This window comes from Miniopterus natalensis, chromosome 15 (assembly GCF_054644295.1).
Source record: "Miniopterus natalensis isolate mMinNat1 chromosome 15, mMinNat1.hap1, whole genome shotgun sequence".
Taxonomy (NCBI): Eukaryota; Metazoa; Chordata; class Mammalia; order Chiroptera; family Miniopteridae; genus Miniopterus; species Miniopterus natalensis.
In genome coordinates this window covers 26,710,720-26,729,175 of record NC_142095.1, presented here as the reverse complement: position 1 = coordinate 26,729,175, position 18,456 = coordinate 26,710,720, and the positions used below count along the sequence as shown (strand labels likewise).

Here is an 18,456-nt window from a genome sequence, read left to right as displayed (position 1 = left end):
GGTTGAACTTAAGGAAGAACTTCAGGCTCCTGGTGTCTAGCTCTGGCTGAGAGGATTGGGGCAGAACTGCCTTTAGGTTTTTTTACTTTGACTTGAAAAATTCTAGCAAAGCTGACTCTAGCAGGAAAAAGACATGGGAGCTCATCTGTAAGTTGTCACCTCTGGTGGGGCCACAGCCCACCTCTGGAAACCGGGTGGACTTGGAAAGTGGGAATTACCCAAAACATCCTGCTTGTCCCCAAGGCTCAATCCTGTTGTCCCACAGGTATGTGAGGCCCATGAGGGCAAGGCCCCCCACCCCACGTCTGTACCCAGCATGACCCAGAGGAGCCTGGAGGACATCAAAGTAGCCAACTGTGGCTGAGGAGACCCTCACCTCAAACACCTCGTTCCAGGTGGGGTTCAGGTTCTTGTAGATGGTCTTGCTCCGGAAATGCTGCAGGCCAATGCTCACCTTGGCATAGGGGTCCGACTTGCCTCGGATCCCCAGGAAGTGGTCCATCTGGGCCAGCTTTTCCGCCTCCAGCAAGTGGACTCTGATCACCCCCTGGAAAATGCCCAGCCCTGGGTTCACTGCTGCTTCCTGGGCTGCACCAGCCCTCAAGGCCCGCAATATCAGAGCCAAAGCCCCCAGACATCATCACCCCAGCCCACAGCACTCTCTCCATGTTCTGGATGGGGAGGCAGAAGCCAAAGACAGCAGCTTCCTAGCCAAGGCCACGCAGCCAGTGATGGCAGGGCCCAGGGCTCTGTCTACTGCATCGCAATGCCCGCCCACATTCCTGCCCTTCCCAACTTGCCATGTGAATGGCTTGTTCCACTGCAGCCATTTCTTCCTGTGCCAACAACCATGGCAAACCAAGCCACCTGAGGAGGCTTCCTCCTGTACTCCAGCCCCCTCTCTGTAACCTGCATGGAGACTGACTTCCAGTGTTATTTCTTCCCAGTCTCCAGGTGTATATAGCCCTGTGGACACTGCTTGCTGCTGGCAGTGGGTCCCTGCAAAGGTCCCAGCACTGAGTTTCATCCGACTCCACACACTAGGATATGTCTTAAGGCAGATCAGAGCCAAGGATTGGGAAAAGATAGCCTTCCTGCCTAGAACTATTTAAAAAACAACAACAGTAAGTAAGGATGTATTTTCCCTTGGACACAGCAATCCCATTTCTAGCCCTAAAGCCATACTGCAAAAATATAAAAAGACATGTCCAAGGCTGCTCATGACAGCATATTTGTTTGAACAAAGACCAGACACAACTCAAATGTCAATTGAGAATTGATGAAATAAGCACAGCACGTCCACATGTGGAGTAATGTGCAGCTGTCAGAATGAAGATGGGCCCCATGAACACGGTCATGGAGTGATCCCCGGGACACCTGACTGATACAATAAGGTGGGGAAGCTGTAGTATGCAGCTGTCCACCAAAGAAAGGGGGAATCAGGATGACCAGATGTGCACATACCACCATATGGACGTATCTGCTCATCTTAGAAAACAAATACTGAAAAATACTGGGCAGATAAACCATCACTTACAGGGAGAAGGTGGAGATTAGGTGGAGGGACAAGGGATAGAAGCCGGGCTCCTTAAAATATAATTTGTTCTTTATATTGGACTTTGGAAACATGCACATGTTTTCACATAATTGTAAAGTTAAGCTAAAAATTAAACCCTAAAAATAGGAAATGGAATGAAACAAACCAGTGTAAATATTCACAGGCAGCTGCTGTCCCAGCACACAGAGGAACTATTCCCAGGGAGTTTAAATCGCAGCCGCTTGGCAGTACATCTGGAACGTACTGTCAAGAGGTACTAAATTTTTAGTAGTTGTGACATAGGTGATGGTATTGTGTTGCTACTCTGAGACTGCCTAACCCACAGTATGGGATGAAGCCCATGTGCCATTATGGGAAGGCTGACAGCACGGATGTGTCCCTTGCTGACTGACCCTCAACCCCGCATGGATGCCCCATACCTGGTGCTGATGGTGAAATGGGCACTTTCCCCTCTCCTGAGGCCCTGACTCCCAGCCCTGAGGGCTCAGGGCCACAGCTAGAGCACCTTCTATAGGGAGCCACATGGCTGTCCGTCCTAGCTGGGCACAGGATGGAAGGGACAGTGGGGCTAGGCACCCAAGGAAGCCAGATGCCCAGCTCTACTGAACACTCTCCTTCCCAATAGACCCCAAGCTTGGAGTCGGGGAGCCGCAGGTCCCTGAAGGAGGATTGGGAGGCTCCCGGAGTTTCCTGGGGCAGGAGGTGACTGCCCACAGTCCCTAACCAAGGCTGCATAGGGGTATCAGGATCCCAGAAGGAATGCCACCTGGGCTTTGCATGTCCAAGATGGGTGACTCATTTAGCCTTCCTGAGACTCAGGAAACTGGAGGTGCCACGCCCCCCTCCCCAGGGCAGAAATAAGGATTCCTGTGTGAGAATGCATTTGCCCCCAGCCGTCTGGCCCTAGCACTGGGCCTGTGCTCTAGCTGGCGCAGGTACTCACACAGGGCAGAGGGAAGCGCAAATTGGTCACATCCAAGCCCTTCTTCACGGGCACAGTCACACGGTTGGGGAGCACCAGGTGGGCGGCGATGAGGTCCTCCAGCAGGCTGTCTGACATCTCGCTGGGGACAATGGGCATGACCACATGTGGAGGGGTGGCACTGCCTCCCCCAGGCTGCCTGCCCCTCACCCGTCCCGGGAGCTGGCACGGGAGCCAGAGCTCAGGGCGCCCCTGCCCCGGAGAGTGCAGCCCTGAGCCCAGCCTGCAGGGGGCATGTGGAGTTACGTACTGACAGCTGGGACCACTGCACCCCCAGTCCTGCTTGTTCTGTGAGGCATCACAGTGTGGCAGCTGAGTGACAACCTGAAGCTGTGTTAGAATCTCATGAGCTGTGACCTTGGGGTACCTGCTAACCTCTCTGGATCTCAGTTTCCTCATCTCTAAACTGAGGATAATTATACTGGCCTCCCAGTGTTTTTACGAGGATGACTGACATGTGTAAAGTGCTGAGAACAGTGCCCAGTAAATGCTGGGTGAGTGTTCGCCACCTTAGCCCTTCCATTCCCTGACATCACAGCCAAGCTCTCTTTATCTGCTGGCTGATTCCATCCCCCCCCCCATAGAGGGAGTAGGGACAGTCCCTACAAGAGGACTGGCCACAGTAGGTGCTCAGTAACTATTTTTTGAATGAAAAAAATCTGTGACTGGATTCTGGGTCCAGGGGGTCGAGATGGGTGGGAATGTCCCCAATGAGCAAGTGAGTGGTCCTGCCCGCAGGTGGGGGCAGCGGCCCAAGCCTGGCGAGCCAGCTGGCGTGTGCCCAGCCTGGGCCAGCTGTCCATCCCTGCGGGGCTGCGCCCTTCCCTGCGGGGGCCTGCGGCTCTGAGTGCAGCAGCCCCTCCCTGCCCGCGCAGGGAAGGAGGGATTTCTCAGACCAGCTCATCTTCACTGGCACCCTCCCCAACTGTTTGTGACCATGGTGGGGACGGCCACATGGGCTTCTCTCCACACACTTGGTGAAAAGGGTGAAAGGAGACACGGGCGTGTGAACACACCCACTGCCACCGCCACACACACCTCAGTGTTCTCCCAGGGACCCCAAAATAGAGGAACCGGGCTCTGCTTTTACTGAGGAAGAGCCCAGAGAGGTGAAGTAATTTGTCTAAAGTCACACAGCTGCTAACTACAGAGCCAGGAGCCTCCACAGCCCACCCGGCAGGCCTCCTCTAGGACATCTCATCTGATCAGAGCTTCTCCCCCTGCTCTCCCACGTGTGTGCATGTGCATGTGCGTGCATACGTGTGTGCATACGTGTGTGTGTATGTGTGTGTTAGCCTCCCACTCCCACACCCCAACACGTTTTCTCCCAGAGGGAGAACTCGGTTTCTGCCCCCACTCCTCACACAGGGAGTGGGGAGGGAGGGCAGCCACTGTGAACCTCTGGTGACTAACTGCGCAGCGGGAAGGACCCTGCGTTTGAGCTCTGCCTGGTGGCTCTCACAGGCACTTACTTGATCCCTGGCGCATCCAGCAGGTTGGTCAGGCCTGTCCAGTTGATCTGCAGGTGCTGCAGAGCAGAGGGGGCCAGAAGCCCAGGACTGAGAACCCTGAGCGCCTCACACCCACCCACATGGAGAACCCAGTCTGCTGAGGGGTGCCTGCTGCAGGGGTGTCAGGCAGGTGAGGGCACCTTCTAGTCCTGCTCAGGCCGTGGCTTGGGATAGGCCAGGGCTGCTTTCTTGCCAGGATGACACAGGAGTGGCCAGTGCACATGGATCCCATGAGACCCTGGCAAGCCACTGCTCTGAGCTGTTTCTGGTCTTGGGGAGAGCAGAGTCGGGTACCTCAGGCTACTTAGGTTGCACAGGAGTGTGGCGTGCTGGGTCTCGGTGGGCTTAGGCATCTCCATTCTTGGCTCAAGCCCAGTGCCCGGGGCCCAGGAGGCATGTGCTCACGCCCAGGGAGTGGCAGGCCTGCCTCATATCCCCGGGACTCACCGGCTTCTGAAGAAAGAACACGGTCACGGCTCCCACGAAGGGCTTGTCCACCAGGAGGGGGTCCAGGATGATCCGCAGTGTGCCTTGCAACTGGATGGCACAGAGGGCCCCACGAGGGACTCAGCCTCCCTTCTTCCCACACCTGCTGCAGGCCACTGCCATCTCATTCATACCCATGCCACCCCCAAGTGTCAGGACTGTCTGCTGTCACAGCAGGGACCACAATCAGAAACACCCCTTTGCCAGCTCCCCATGGGCCATGAGCTGGCCCCACTGCCTTCCTGTGGTACGCTGGGTCAAGGGGCCTGCAGCCTCACCCACATTTCAGGTCAGCCCAGCCAGTGGGGGCCCAGGAGTGGGTCCCATTCAGCTCCTCTATACTCCTGCTATGAGAAATTCCACCTCCCCGATCCACCTCAGTTTCAAACATGGGGTCTGCATCATCCCATAAACAGAACCTCTTTCTTCCCTGAGCCACCGAAGTCTCTCTCAGGGGGACTTTAGAAAGAGAGAGACAGGCGTGGGAGTGTAGTGCCATGGGGCTGAGCAGCAACTGGGTGAGGCCTAGCAGTCACTTCCTAGCCGTGTGAACTTGGGCCTGGAGTCCCTCAATTATGACCAGCCTGTGTTTGGTGTCATCACCCCCTTCTGCAGCCTGCTCCAATCCCCCCCAGGGACAGGAATGGGGGGCAGTCCTATTGGGCCCCGCTCACCTGGATCCCGTTCACGCCAGCCTGTATCTTCTGAAGCTCCACGCTGATCTCACAGTCCCCAATGTAGCTGAAAGTGGGGAGAGAGAAGGGGGGTCAGGAAGAGGGGCAGGTCTACCCCTCAGGTTGGGAAACTTGCCCAGCCCAAGCCTTGCCTCATCCAGATACAGTCTCCCTCACAGCCTCAGCTTTTCTTGGCTCTGCACAGACACTGACCCAGGCCCAGACTCTAGGGGGCAGAGCCCCAGGTCCCTGCACCCAGAAGTCTCATGCACATCCCCACCTCTGCCCATGATGCTAGTGACTCTGGGCACCACCTTGTCCCATGACACCCCATGGACGCGAAGGAGGGGCTCCTGGTGAGCACAGTGCCCACTCCTCTGCCACTGCTATGCTCCTGTCCCATCTCTGCCCAGGTCTCTTCCCCGAGGACACAGAGCAGCCACACTGCTTACATCCAACCTTTCACCCAGGCTGTTGCTGGGGGTGGTGGAGGGGGAAAAGGCAATGTTCTTAGGAGCCTGAGTCCTGCGGGTGGCTCTTGCCAAGTGATGGGCACAGGGAGCCCAGAATGAGTGCCTTTGAGGTAAAGATCAAGACCCTGTGAAAGGACTAAAGACGACTAAGGGGAGGGAGAAGGCAGCCATCAAATATCTGGAGGACACAGGCAGGGGAGCTGATGTCCCAGAAATGCTGAGTGCCCCCTGAAAGGGTTGGAGGAAAACCTGGGGACTCCAGGAGCTGCCTGAGCTGCCTGGGAAGCTGGGTGGGGAGGCCAGATGACCTTGACAGGCCCTAAATATTCATATAAAGATCTGGCAGTGCCTTGGGGCCAGGATGCCCAATAGCTATCACCATCCCAACACACTTGAGACCAGCCCCCAAGTGGGGATGGGTATTCCCAGAGCTGACTCCTGTCTTCCTTGTGTGCCCTCAGTGCCAGCCTCTGGGCTAAGGACAGTACATATGAGACACTGGAAAGGAATGACAACATTCTGGAACCTCAGGAGTTGATCCTTGTTCCTTTAAAACACAATTCAAATCTCACCACCTCCAGAAAGACTTCCTGGGTTGCATCTCTCTTCTCACCATCTCAGGCCTATTACAGACCTCATTCAAAAAGGTGCCCTTGCCCAGCCCACTCAACGAGTCACTCATGTGTCTTCGTATCCTTTAGTTTTTCTGAGGTGCCACAGGGCCCAGTTCTGCTGCTGTCCCGCAACCTGTGCTCAGAGCTCCCTGAGACTCACCACAAGTCCCGCGTCTTCCTGTCACCCTTCTCCCTCATTCACCCCCTCTGAGGCAGCTGGTCCTGGTGACCTGGCCCTGGCCTCTAGGGAAGCTCTGCTGCCTGACCTCGGAGCCCAGAGCATGCCTAGTGCCGGTCCGATGGGAGAAGCCAGGCCTGGGCTGAGGAGTCAGATGGCGGTGGCTCCCTGGGACCATCCATTCTCCTGAAACTTCCGCATCCCAAGCAGGGAACCTGTGCTCTAGCCCAGGGCAGGTGGGGAGGGGGGGTGTTGTATCTGCTCTGAGAGGTAAATTAGAGTATATATGCTATTCCATCTTCAAACTGGCTGTTCCCCCAGAGTGTGCCCCCGGCCCCCACGCCTGGCCCCCACGGGCAAGAGGGCTCACCATATCTGCAGGTCCAGGACCACCTGTCTCCGGTTGTGCTTGCTGGTGTGTGCCTTGACACCGTTGACCCTGGGGCACTGGAAGAGATGCCAGGACTAGGTCAGCAGAGGTCTTGCAGCAGGGACGGCTGCTGCCCCTTCCCAGCACCAGGTTTTATCCACAACAAATAACGTGACCTGGGGTGAGGCACTGCACTCCTGGGGTGAGGCACTGCACTCCTGGGGTGAGGCACTAGCACAGAAACCCACCCCATAGCCTCTGTCCGCCCTTGTCGCTCTGATATTTTCCTCCCTAGAATGTGCACCCTTTTTCTCTCTCTCCTACCACAGATATTTACTGAGCGCCCCTCTGCACTGGGCTCTGGCCTGTGGCGAAGGCAAGGAGCAAGGCAGCTGAGCCTGTCCTCATGCGCACAGCCCAGCAGAGGTGGCGGGGGGGGGGGGGGGGGTGAATGAGCGCTCGGGGTGGGGTGGGGTGGTGGTGGAGGGGGGTGATGAGGTGCAGCCTGTGCTGTCACATGGGTATCTGGGGATGTCAGGAGCACCTCCCAACTCAGCTTGGGGTGGGCAGAGGTTAGTAAAGGCTTCCTGGAGGAGGAGGTGGCGTTTAAACAGTTCTGGCAGATGAGTAGGAATTGCCCGCCTAAGGGGGAAGGAAGAGGGCAGGGTCCCCAGCTGAGAGACCTGACCCTAGGAATTCAGGTGCCCCACGCCAGGACCGCAGTCCCCAGGCGCTGGGACCGAGGGCTAAGCTCCTAGATCATTTTCTTCCCCCCTCTGCCCAGACTCTTCTCTCAGGTGGCACTGGGGGAGGGCCTGATTATTATTTATCAATAATCAAAATCAATAATCAAAAATAAATTTCATGTGCATTTGAGTAAGTGATGCACATGTTGAAGTGGTTAGGGGTGAAACTCACTAATGTCTAGAATTTAGTTTGAAATGTGTTTTTAAAAAGATTGACAAGGCCTGGCCGGCATGGCTCAGCTGTTGAGCATCGACCTAGGATCCAGGAGATCACCTTTCGATTCCGTCAGGGCACATGCCCAGGTTGCGGGCTCGATCCCCAGTAGGGGGCGTGCAGGAGGCTGCTGATCAGTGACTCTCTCATCATTGATGTTTCTCTCCCTCTCCCTTCCTCTCTCTGAAATCAATAAAGATATATTTTTTAAAATAAGACGACAAGAAGGATAGCAGCGCGGATATATGCTAAAGCAAACACAGCAAAAGGTTCATTGTACCATCCAGATGGCTCGCTGCATAAGTCTCTACATTTTTTGTTTTTTGAAAAATATTATAGGGACATGTTGAACAGTTAATTAAAATTATGATGTAGTTTTCCCAGGGTTTCTGGTATGGGTGATATGTTAAATGTATAAGTAGCTGTGATCTATTTTCTCATTCTTATATCTATTTCATATTCATTTTTGTCCTAATTTTACATTCTTTTTCTTTAAGAGGGTTCCCAGAATTGTAGAAGCTTCAGGCCCATAGCACCTGGCTCTACCCTGGCCTCTAGGGCCTTGAAGTTGAAGACCCAGAAAAGCCAGTGGAAGCCTGAGGGGTGAGGGGGTGACTGTAACTCACTTCCCACAGCCTGGAGCCCACTGCTCCCCGGCTGGGTCAGTGTGCGGGCACCCCTGGAAGCTCAGCCAGCCCCAAGAGCCCCTCTGCGGAGACCCGGCCTGGGGAAGGCTGCCCACCTGGAGACCCCACCACAGAAAGGAAGGAGGACCATCGTTGGAGCAGCTGCTCTGCACTGGCAGGGCAGTCCTCGCTCAGGGCTCACAGTTAGGTGAGGGGCTCAAGGCTGGATCTGGCCTCCGCTGGCTTTCCTGGCCAGGCACCCTATCTAAGCAGTACTCACACAGCCACGCAGAGCAGCCCTGAGGCCACGCCCGTTAGTCACGCCTCACAACCACCCTTAGAAGTAGGTCCTTTCCTTTTACAGATGAGGAAACTGAAGCTCAGAGAGGTTACATCACTGAACCAAGGTCATCACAGCACAGAATGGATTTGGGCATGGACACAGGAATTGGAGGGAGCTGTAAACACTTGTGCACATGAAGGAAGGCAGTGAGTGCACTAGGTTCTGGCCAAGCCCAGAAAGATCACTGAGGAGTCCTCTGTGAGCCCCGCAATAGAGAGGAGAGCGAGGAGAGCTTAGGTTGGGGAGGAGACAGGACAGGAAGGGCTTTGAAAACCAGGAGTCGGGTATTTCTCCTGCAGGGCTGGGGCATCTAGTCAGTCTGCAGGTCCCTGGCCAGGTTCTCCTGATGTGATAAAAATCATCCTTCAGGATCAGCCATCCCTAGGCCTGCTTCTGTTGCCGGCAAGGGACCTCTTTCCAGCAGTGTCACATCCCACAGGCACCACCAGACTATCAGCCTAGCTGAGCAGGCTCTGCTATAAACACAGCAGTCCGAAGGCTGCCTGGCTCTCAGCCTGCTGAATTCTTCAAATGCCAACTCAGGTATCATCCCGTCCAGGAAGCCTTCCCTGACTGCCACAGCAGCTACGCCCTCGCACTCCTGGACTCAAGCATTCCTCCACCACCGTGCGTACACTGCTGTGTTGCCACCCTTCTATGTATGCACCCACCTCCACAACAGGACAGGGGCACAGCCACACCCACCTCTCTCTATGATGCCTCACACACAGCCATGCTCAATAAATCATACATGAGTGAAAAGGGGAATGAACAAATGAACCGGCAGATGCTGGGACAAGCCAGTCCTGGCAGAGTCTGAGTGGCATGAACCAGAATCTCCAGGGCTCAGGCAAGCCTGATCCACCCCCAACTAGGGGGTGGGTGGGAGGGGATGAGTTCAGAGTTGGGCCCGTGCCCTGGGGCTGGCAGACAGCTCCTAGTGCACCCAGACACCTGCTTATTCCAGAGCAGATCAGAGGCCAACGCCTCTGGTTTACCCAGTGATGACATCACAGCTGTTCTCTGCCTGAGGGATGCATTTTCAGATGACCAAAGAAAGACATCAAGGGGGCCCATTGGGGCAAGAGGAGTGGGGCAGGAGGGTGGAATCAGAAGCACAGTCTAGAATAGGGCTATGTGTTAGGTATGTTAAACAGAAACTTCTTTCACCCTGGGTCACCTAGTCTTCACAGAACCAGCCTGGTTTCTTGTGACACTAATGGCCAGGATCACTCAATTAGCAGAGCGTCGCACATGGCTCTGGGGCACTATCTCACTCCGAGAGGGTGTGCTCTCCCCAGGTGATGCCTGAGGGTAGCGAGTGTGACTTGTACATCTTGTATCTGGCTGGCTTCCACCCTGCATGGCATCTTTTCAAACTTTGGCTTAAGAAATATGGAACTGTTTTTGCTCTCTTTGTCTCTCTGAGCAGGGCAAGAGAGGGGCATCCTCAGAGCCTGCAGAGATGGTGGTGTTGGGACCTTGGGGTGAGGGGTCTGGACTGAGGCCCAGGGGCTGGGAAGTGCAGGTGGGGGCCAGGACCCTGTGAAGCCCGGTGGGATCTTGCCAATCAGCTGAGTGACCTGGGGCAGAGGACAGGCACAGAGGAGACTGCACAGCAGGCCCAGGATGCCCTTCCTGAGACAGCACTGACCTTTTGTCCAAAGTAGAGCTTGGTGAAGGTGAAGGTCCTCAGGTGAATGCTCTTCTCCCGGATCTTGGGCTCAAGCTTCTCCCGGAACTTGTTTTCCATAATGATGCTCAGGTAGGGCCAGATGTGGGAGATGATCTGGGAGGCCAGGAAGAGGCCCTGCTGGTCAGGTCTGTGCCCCCACCCCAGACTCACAGCTGTCTGAAGCTCTTAGGCTCGGAGCATGGCCATCTCTTGTCTAACCACAGGCTTTGCTAAAAAGCTAACTTGAAATTTCACTTAAAAATCTAACATTAAAATTTTTTATTTTAAAAATCTATTCTAAATACACGCATATAAGGGCCATGGGATCCTTATTCTGTACTACCCATTTGCCCACCCAGCCGTCCGTCTGTCCGCCGCACAGTGGTAACCACAGCAGTGGTTGTCACTCTTGTGTGGGCAGTGGACCCCCGAGACCAGGTGCTATTTTGCAGAATACCATGAAACAGTCATTCACTAATACGATGAAGCCCTTTCGTGCTGTGGTACAACATAAATTACCTGAATCTTCTCTGTGGGATAAATAAGTAGCAGCTGGCTAGATGTTTAAGAAAAAAATCACAGAAGAGAAACTTAAATTGTTTCCTGCGTATTTAGTTTTATTTTAGCAGTCAGAAAAGGCTGCCTTCTACAGCAGATTTCTATGGCAGGATGACTCATGGTGCTGGTCTGGGAACTAAGTGCAGGGCCTGGGAGAGGGAGGGTGGCAGAGATAGGGCCTGGTGGCAGAGATGGTGATCAGAGGGTGCACAGGGAGCTCTAGCCAGCGACGGGCTCCGTGTGGGGCAAAGGTTCCTTCCTCTTCCTCTCTCTCATCAGTTTAAAGATATACCTCCCCCTCTCCAAACCCACGACCAGAGGAGCCTGGGGGCATGAGGTTTGTCCCCATCTCCCTCAGGGGCCTGTCCCATCTTCCCATCCCCCTGCTTTGTCATTTGCCAAGTGCCTCTTGAGCACTAAGCTCTCTGGGACATATCTGATGCCCTAGCATGAGGTTTGTCTACATAACTTTCCCCATCAGGGAGCCTAATCCCGCTGGTCTGTGTGTGTTGGTGCAGGAAAGACACCGTGCGTGCGGGGCCTGTGAACTAGCAAACACAGGGAAGAACACTACCTTGGGGGCACAGTACACGGTTTGTCCCAGAGGCCCACATTAATCCACAGAAACCTGTTCACTCCTCTTAAGGCAGCAAATCGCTTCCTCCAAATTTTACCCAGAGGCTGAGAACAGTTTTTGATCCACTCGTCAGTGACACCTGGGGTAACATATATAATATATATAGCAACCTTAGATCAAAAACCATCAGGAAGTCCTTTTTCATATCTAACCTAAGTCATTCCTGATCTGGGCTAAGCCTCTATCCAGAACAGAGGCAAGGTCTGTGTTAAAGTCAGGAGACGCAGCGGGGGCTGCACGAGCCTTCACATTTAGGGACAGGTTTGGGCAGAACAGGTAGGAACCAGACTGATTTCCCACTGTAAGGGGACGGGTGGGGCAGACCTGGAGTCTCAGAGCCCAACCTGGGGCCATCTGCAGCAGTGCCTACAGGGAGTCCCCTGCGTGACCCAACAGCAGTCACACCTGTGATGACAGCGATCCCAGCACCCGCGATGAGCCAGGTACTGTGGTGCAGTAATTACCTCACTAATTCTCACAACAACCCCACGGGCAGGGACCATAATTGCTCCCATTGCACCGAGGAGGGAACCAGCTCTGAGGTGTTAGGCAACCTGCCCAAGTGCTGGTGGATCTGGATTGGAAACTAGGCCAAGGCCAGAGGCAGCTATGGAACCAACCCCCTTCCTCTCCCGAGGAGGCTCAATCTGGGCCTGGGGACTACTGGGGGCTGTACTTTAGGCTCTGTATTTTCTCACTTTGCTGCTGCACACGTGCGTGAATTGCACAATTTTAAAAAAATGTCTTTTCAAAGAAAAGAAAGTTATCGTCTGGTGATGAGAAGAACTGAGATGGTGGTAAGAGCTAAGGAGAGAGACAGGCAGAAGGCCACCACCCAAGCAGCAGGGAGGGTCTCTGTCCACACACTGCTCCACCCCCATCCCTGCAGGTGACTCAGGAGAGGCCAGCAGGGGAGGACCAGGCCTGGAGTGAGGCCAATCCCACGGGCGCGCTGGCCTTACCTTGTTGGCCCATTCGACCCGCTCCACGTCCGGGAAGTGGATCTAGGGAACAGAAGCCACGAGAGAAAGTTAGACTTGAGAACCAGACAGGCTGCCAGGGCAAACCAGATGGTGCTATGGGGTAGTCCCTGCTCCCCCCTTCACTGAGCACCCCCCCTGGCAGGTGCCTGGCTAGCGACTGGGCGCCAGCCCTGCCCTCCAGGAGAGGACAGTCCAGTGGGACAGGCTGCAAATAACCGGACGGCACCCACACATGGCTGAGACACTGGCACGGCGGGGGCACCAGCTCCGCCTTGGGGTGCCCTCGTGGGCGGCTCTGGGAAGACTCTTCCTCCTTCCTTCCACCCAGGCCTGCACGCTGAAGAGGGGCTGGAACCCTCTCAATCAATAAGGCCCGCCCTCTCGGTCCAAATTCCCCCTTATTCCTTTTGACCACACAAGTAATACTCCACAGAAAAATTAGAAATGTAGCTAAGCAAAAGGGAAATTTTTTTCTCTCCCATCACCCAATGCACTTTAATCAAAATTCTACCATCGCCTGGTAGCATACAATGTCAGGATGGGCATGTCAGTTCAGTCCTACAAATGGCATCTCCCACAGATCTGCATTTCAAACACGTATGAAAAATAAAATATATAATATTTAGCTTTATAAATTTCCCCACTTCATCATCTGTCTTTAAAATAATTACTACTATCTCTGTCCCATCAATTCAGCAGCCTGGAGTCACTAAGCAAAGTATCAGCCAAGTGACACCCACTTCCTGAAAAGGCCCCGGGGAAGCACTCACGATAGTCAAATGCTCACAGGAACCAACATGGATTTAAACTAGCAGGTTGCCCACAATGTGGCAAGACATAAAGCACAGGAGCCTGCTGATGGCTGTAAAAGGGAAAATACTTTATCAGAGCATGCCACCCAGTGATAACGGCCGTTAGGTTGATACATTTCCTTCTAGTCTTTTCCAGAAACAAGTATGTGCAGTTTTCACAGAAATCGAGATCACAGTGCTATTTTGCAGCCTGCTTTTTCTCACTTAATGGTGTACTGTGATTATGCTGACTCTAAATTAACTCCTGTCAATTTGGAAAGCCAGAAAGGGCTTCATGGTGTTTACATTGACCCTCCCCAGCTCTCAGGAGCCCCACCCAAGTCCCAACCCTTCCCCAGCAGAGAAGGCCCGAGGCCTGGTCTTACAGCAGTTTCCTCCAGGTCACAGCCCCCAACCAGTACCTGCTGGGTGAGTCCTGCACATCCCTGGGCGAGGGGAGGTCCCCAAGATTAGTGAAAATCCTGTTGGTTAACCTTTGCATGACATGACTTAAGGGAGCTTAATACCCTCCCCACAAGAGTAGCAGTCTCCAAATGTATCTGCTGAGCTTCTCATTCCCCTCCCCCGGGATTTTTGGGATGGACAGAGGGCAAAGAGTGTATGGGGGGGGGGGGGGGCACTGGCACAAAACATGGATAAATAAAATGTCAGCAATGGCCATTGCTGTTGTCATGCCCCAAGTCTCCTGAGCACGAGGTCAGCTCCAGATAGGTCACCATGGTCCTGGGACCTCCCAAGGTGAAGAAAGGCCTGCCTTTCCCATCTGGGGGCTCGAGCTCACTGTCCAGGGACTGAGCAGAGGTGCTCATGCAGCTCTCCCACCCAGTGCACACCTACCAAGCCCCTGGATGCCCTGAAGGCCCAAACCGAGACCCTGGCCAAGAGCACTTGCGCAGGAGGAGAGCCGTTCCCAAAGGAGGGATAAAGCACTTGAATTCTCTTGGAGCAGTTTTTAACAGCTTGAGAGGCCAGAGGAGACCAGTACTTCTGAGACTCCTGGGACATCATGCCATTCTCCCAGCCTGTTTCCCCAGCTCTGGGCAGTGGTCCATACTAACTTGGAGAAGCATCTGATATTCCCAGGTGCTGAAAGCCTACTATCTGCTTCCCAGAGGGAGAGCTGGCCCAGCCCCCAGAACAGGGGGAATGAGGAGAAGGAAGTGGGCAGGAGCCGGGGTCAGGCCCACCAGTCCAGCCGGGCAAAAGCAGCCTGTTCACCACATGTTCCCTGCAGCTGCCCCGAGGCAGGGCCCAAGCTGGGGACCTGGAGAGTGGAGGGTGGGACCCTTTCATTGCCCCCTACCACATGGCCCAGCTCTAAAGTAAAAACTCCTGCACGTGGGCCCTGCGAGGAGCCCCAGCCCATACCATGGCCTCATTCCCCAGAACACCCCTCCCTGGAAGTACAGTCACCTTGACCTTTGCCGTTCCAAACGAAGGCCTGCACATGCCATTCTGTGGCTCTGAAACACACTTCCCTATTCTCCTTTGACTGCTCCTTTGATTCCTCACCATATTAGACTCCACTTCTTCCAGGCAGCCCTTCCAGATCTCTCAGGTCAGGGATGAGTGTCCCTATTGTGTGTCTGATTCTCCGTTGCAGCATGTCACACACATTAGAGCTGCTTGGTGGTACTGCCTGCCTCCTGACCAGACTGGAAGTTCTAGTGGGCTGACTCAGCCTCGCTCCCCATTAGCGCCTGTCCCTGGCATGTGAATGTATTAATACACACTTGTGGAATGAATGAATATGAATGAATGCAATGCTCTTGCCTTCAAGGAGCTCCCAGGATAGTGAAGGAAGCAGGCAATTTGCAGACCATTCCAGTGCAGGATCAGAACCGAGGGGGACGGGTGGAGGGGGACATCACAGAGGAGAGTTGAGCTGGGTTACAGCTGGCCTCTCCCTGGCACCTTCTGGCTGCACCCCTGCTCTCCTCCCATCCTAACCACTGCCCACTCATCCTGCCCCAGGGCAAACCTCTATGCATCCCCCTTCCTCCCCAGGGAGTTCTGCACCCCCGGGAGCTGAGAGGTTCTGATCTGCTGGACCCTGGAAAGGTGATCCAGGTTGGCAGGTTCAACCCTGGCCACACTTGGGAACTAGTCAGACAAAGATTGCTGAGGGGCCCCACACCTACTGAATCAGAGTGCGGCAGGGCGAGGCCTCCATTTAATTTTTAACAAGCTCCTGGCATGATTCTGGAGTTTAGCAGGGGTGTTGGGAGGTATCAATGCCCAGCCCATCTCTTGCTCTAGAGTGACCCACACTCACCCTGACAGTGAGGACAGCAACAGAGTGCCCAGGGCCGCAGTGGTTAACTTTGCATGGTGTCTCTGGGCCACCCACACCTGTAGTTGAGGCCTCTTGCTAAGAGATTCCTCCAGATAGCGAGCCTGAACCCCAGACAGAGCAGCAATTCAGACCAAGAAAATAAGAGGCCATCGGGTCACCCCGTTCTGCCTCAGGCACTCTGAAGGCCCCACCTCGGCCTGACTCAGCACCTGTCCCCTCCCCAGGGAGCCGATATCGGAGCCAGGCCACCTTCTTTGTGTTCCTGGTTAGGTTGTGGACCAGCGAAGGACATTGAGAGAGACCGACACTTACGGAGCAACTCCTCCTGCCCAGTGCTTAGCCCGATGCAGACAAATTCGTCTCCTTTTCCATTATCACCGGTCTTTCGGGGATCTTTCCCTACTCCAACGTCGCAAAGTTATTTGATGTTTTTATTTATTGGCTTTATATTTTAGCTGTTGCATTTAGGTCTACAACCTGTCTGGAATTTTTTTAATAGTGGGTCAAACAGGCTTATAATTTCATTTCTCTCTACACTCTAAGGCAATTTTCTAACATCACATACTAAAAAGGAAGGAAGGAAGGAGCCATCCACTTTTTTCCTCATTTGTGAGACCACCTCCTCATAAATCAGCTTCTCGTGTGCGCTCTCGTGGGTTGAGCTCCACGGTCTGTTCCTGTGCGGGTACCATTCTGTCTTAATCACTCTGGCTTTGCAGTATCACCTGAGGTAGGGTGAATCCCCTTTTTTAGGCTGATTTTGAAAATAGTAGGTATTTATATTTCCATAGGAATCTTAGAATCATTTTATCAATCTTCAACAACAAAAAATCCTCCTGGGATTCTGATTGCTCTGTTTTTGAATTTATAGATTACCTTGTGGGAGACCTGACATCTTTACAATACTAACTTCGCATCTGTGAACAGATCATTTCCCTTTATTCACTCACATCTGACTATATTCACAGAGGGCCATAAGCTGTGGTCTATTAAAGTCCTGGACTTTTTTTGTTAGATTCTTTTGTGGGTTTTGAGGTTACTGGAAATTTCATTTTCTGGGCTACTTGGTTGAAATCTGTTACTAGTTCTAACCATTCACTGATTCTCAGAGGTTATTTACATACATTTTTTATAACAGCCAAATAATAACAATTGCTGTCCTTTGCACCCTGCCTAATCTTTATTGTTTGTTTCTCTTGTGTGACTTTGCTGGCCAAGACCTCTAGTCCCACGCTAGGCACCCCTATCTTGTCCCTGACCTCAGAGGGAAGTTTCTCTACTAAGCACGATTTTTGCTGTATATTTTTAGAGGACGGCCTCTATCAGATGGAGGAAGTTCTCTTCAACTCCTACATTTCTAAGAGTTTTCATTATTTACAGGTATTGAATTCTGTTCAATATTTTATCATACCTATGGAAGATAACCATGTTAGTTTTTCCCTTTTGTCCACTAATGTGGTCAACTTAACTGATGTTTCTTTCTAAAGCAGAACCATCTCAAGCTCCTGGGTGAAACCCCCTTTTTGTAATATATTTAGTCTGCCTGATATCTCATTTAGGTTTTATACACTCATGATTCAAAACGATACCTACCATTTTTGTTCTTGTACAGTTCGTATCTGGTTTTGGTAGAAAAGACTTCACAATAAATTGTAAAACGAGTGAGACAGCTTTCCTTACCCTCCTCTTTTCTGGAACTTGTAAATATAGAAACTGTCTGATCCATGAAGGTTAGTATATCTTACCTAAAAAACCATCTTAGCCTGAGGATTTTGGAGTGGTGAATTGCCATTTTTCTCTTTAGTGGTTAGTGGTGTACTCAAGGTCTCCTCATCTCTTACCATGGTAATTTTGGCATTTATATTTCTTCTAGAAATGTATTTCATCTTGGTTTTCAAATGTATTGATATGTAGTTGTTTATAATATTTTGTTATTTTAAATGTTGTATCTGTATTTATTCATTTTATATTTTATTTTCATCTTTTCTATTTTTTTCATAATCAAACTTTGACAAATTTTTGCCTATTGTATTAATCTTTTCAGAAAACTAATGTTTATTGTTATTATTAATAATTTTCTGTCCCCCTTTAAAATTTCTGTTTTCATTCTTACTTGTATTATTTCCTTCCTTCTCGTTTCTGTGATCTAAATCCTACCTTGTGAAGTACGTGACTGTCAGACCACTGTGTTGTACACCTGAAACTAATACAAATTACTATTGAATGTAAACTGGAATTAAAAAAATAAATCTGTTGTTTTCTTATGTTCTTCGAGTTGAACTCTATGACTCTTAGAGTTGAATATTTTGTTACAAATTCCCCTACATTTTTTGACATAGTGTTTTCATTGTTTTTCTACTGTTTTTTATAATTTCTATTATGACTTCCCCTTAAAAAATGATTTTTTTAATAGTAATGTTTTTAAATATCTATATGTAAGATTTCTAGAGCTATTTATTATTGTTTTCTAATTTTATGTTTCTGTGGTCTGAACAGTCTGTGGGGTGACAGTTCACCGGAATATATAGATAATGCCTTTGTGGCTTAGTGCATGATTAATTTCTATGACTGTTCCATGCGTGATCAAGTTATTAATCATGTCCTTTAAATATTTGTTATCCTTGCTCTTTGACTACTTGATTTCTCATTTTCAGGGAGGAATGTATGAAAACTTTTAAGCCCAACTACTGATTTATCTCCTTCTCCATGTAGTCTGTCAG

At 51.9% G+C, this 18,456-nt stretch overlaps 1 protein-coding gene across 1 annotated transcript in view; it reads right to left on the bottom strand.

Moving 5' to 3' along the window:
• ESYT3 (extended synaptotagmin 3) overlaps positions 1-18,456 on the bottom strand; it is a 48,235-nt gene that overhangs the window by 18,323 nt on the left and 11,456 nt on the right. Inside the window, exons 2-9 of the mRNA XM_087824955.1 lie at positions 12,608-12,649; positions 10,430-10,564; positions 6,847-6,923; positions 5,212-5,278; positions 4,499-4,588; positions 4,013-4,068; positions 2,502-2,622; positions 377-547 (exon numbers count right to left, since the gene is read on the bottom strand). Coding sequence (XP_087681081.1) covers positions 377-547; positions 2,502-2,622; positions 4,013-4,068; positions 4,499-4,588; positions 5,212-5,278; positions 6,847-6,923; positions 10,430-10,564; positions 12,608-12,649 — 759 coding nt within the window. The remainder of the gene's footprint in view (positions 1-376; positions 548-2,501; positions 2,623-4,012; positions 4,069-4,498; positions 4,589-5,211; positions 5,279-6,846; positions 6,924-10,429; positions 10,565-12,607; positions 12,650-18,456) is intronic.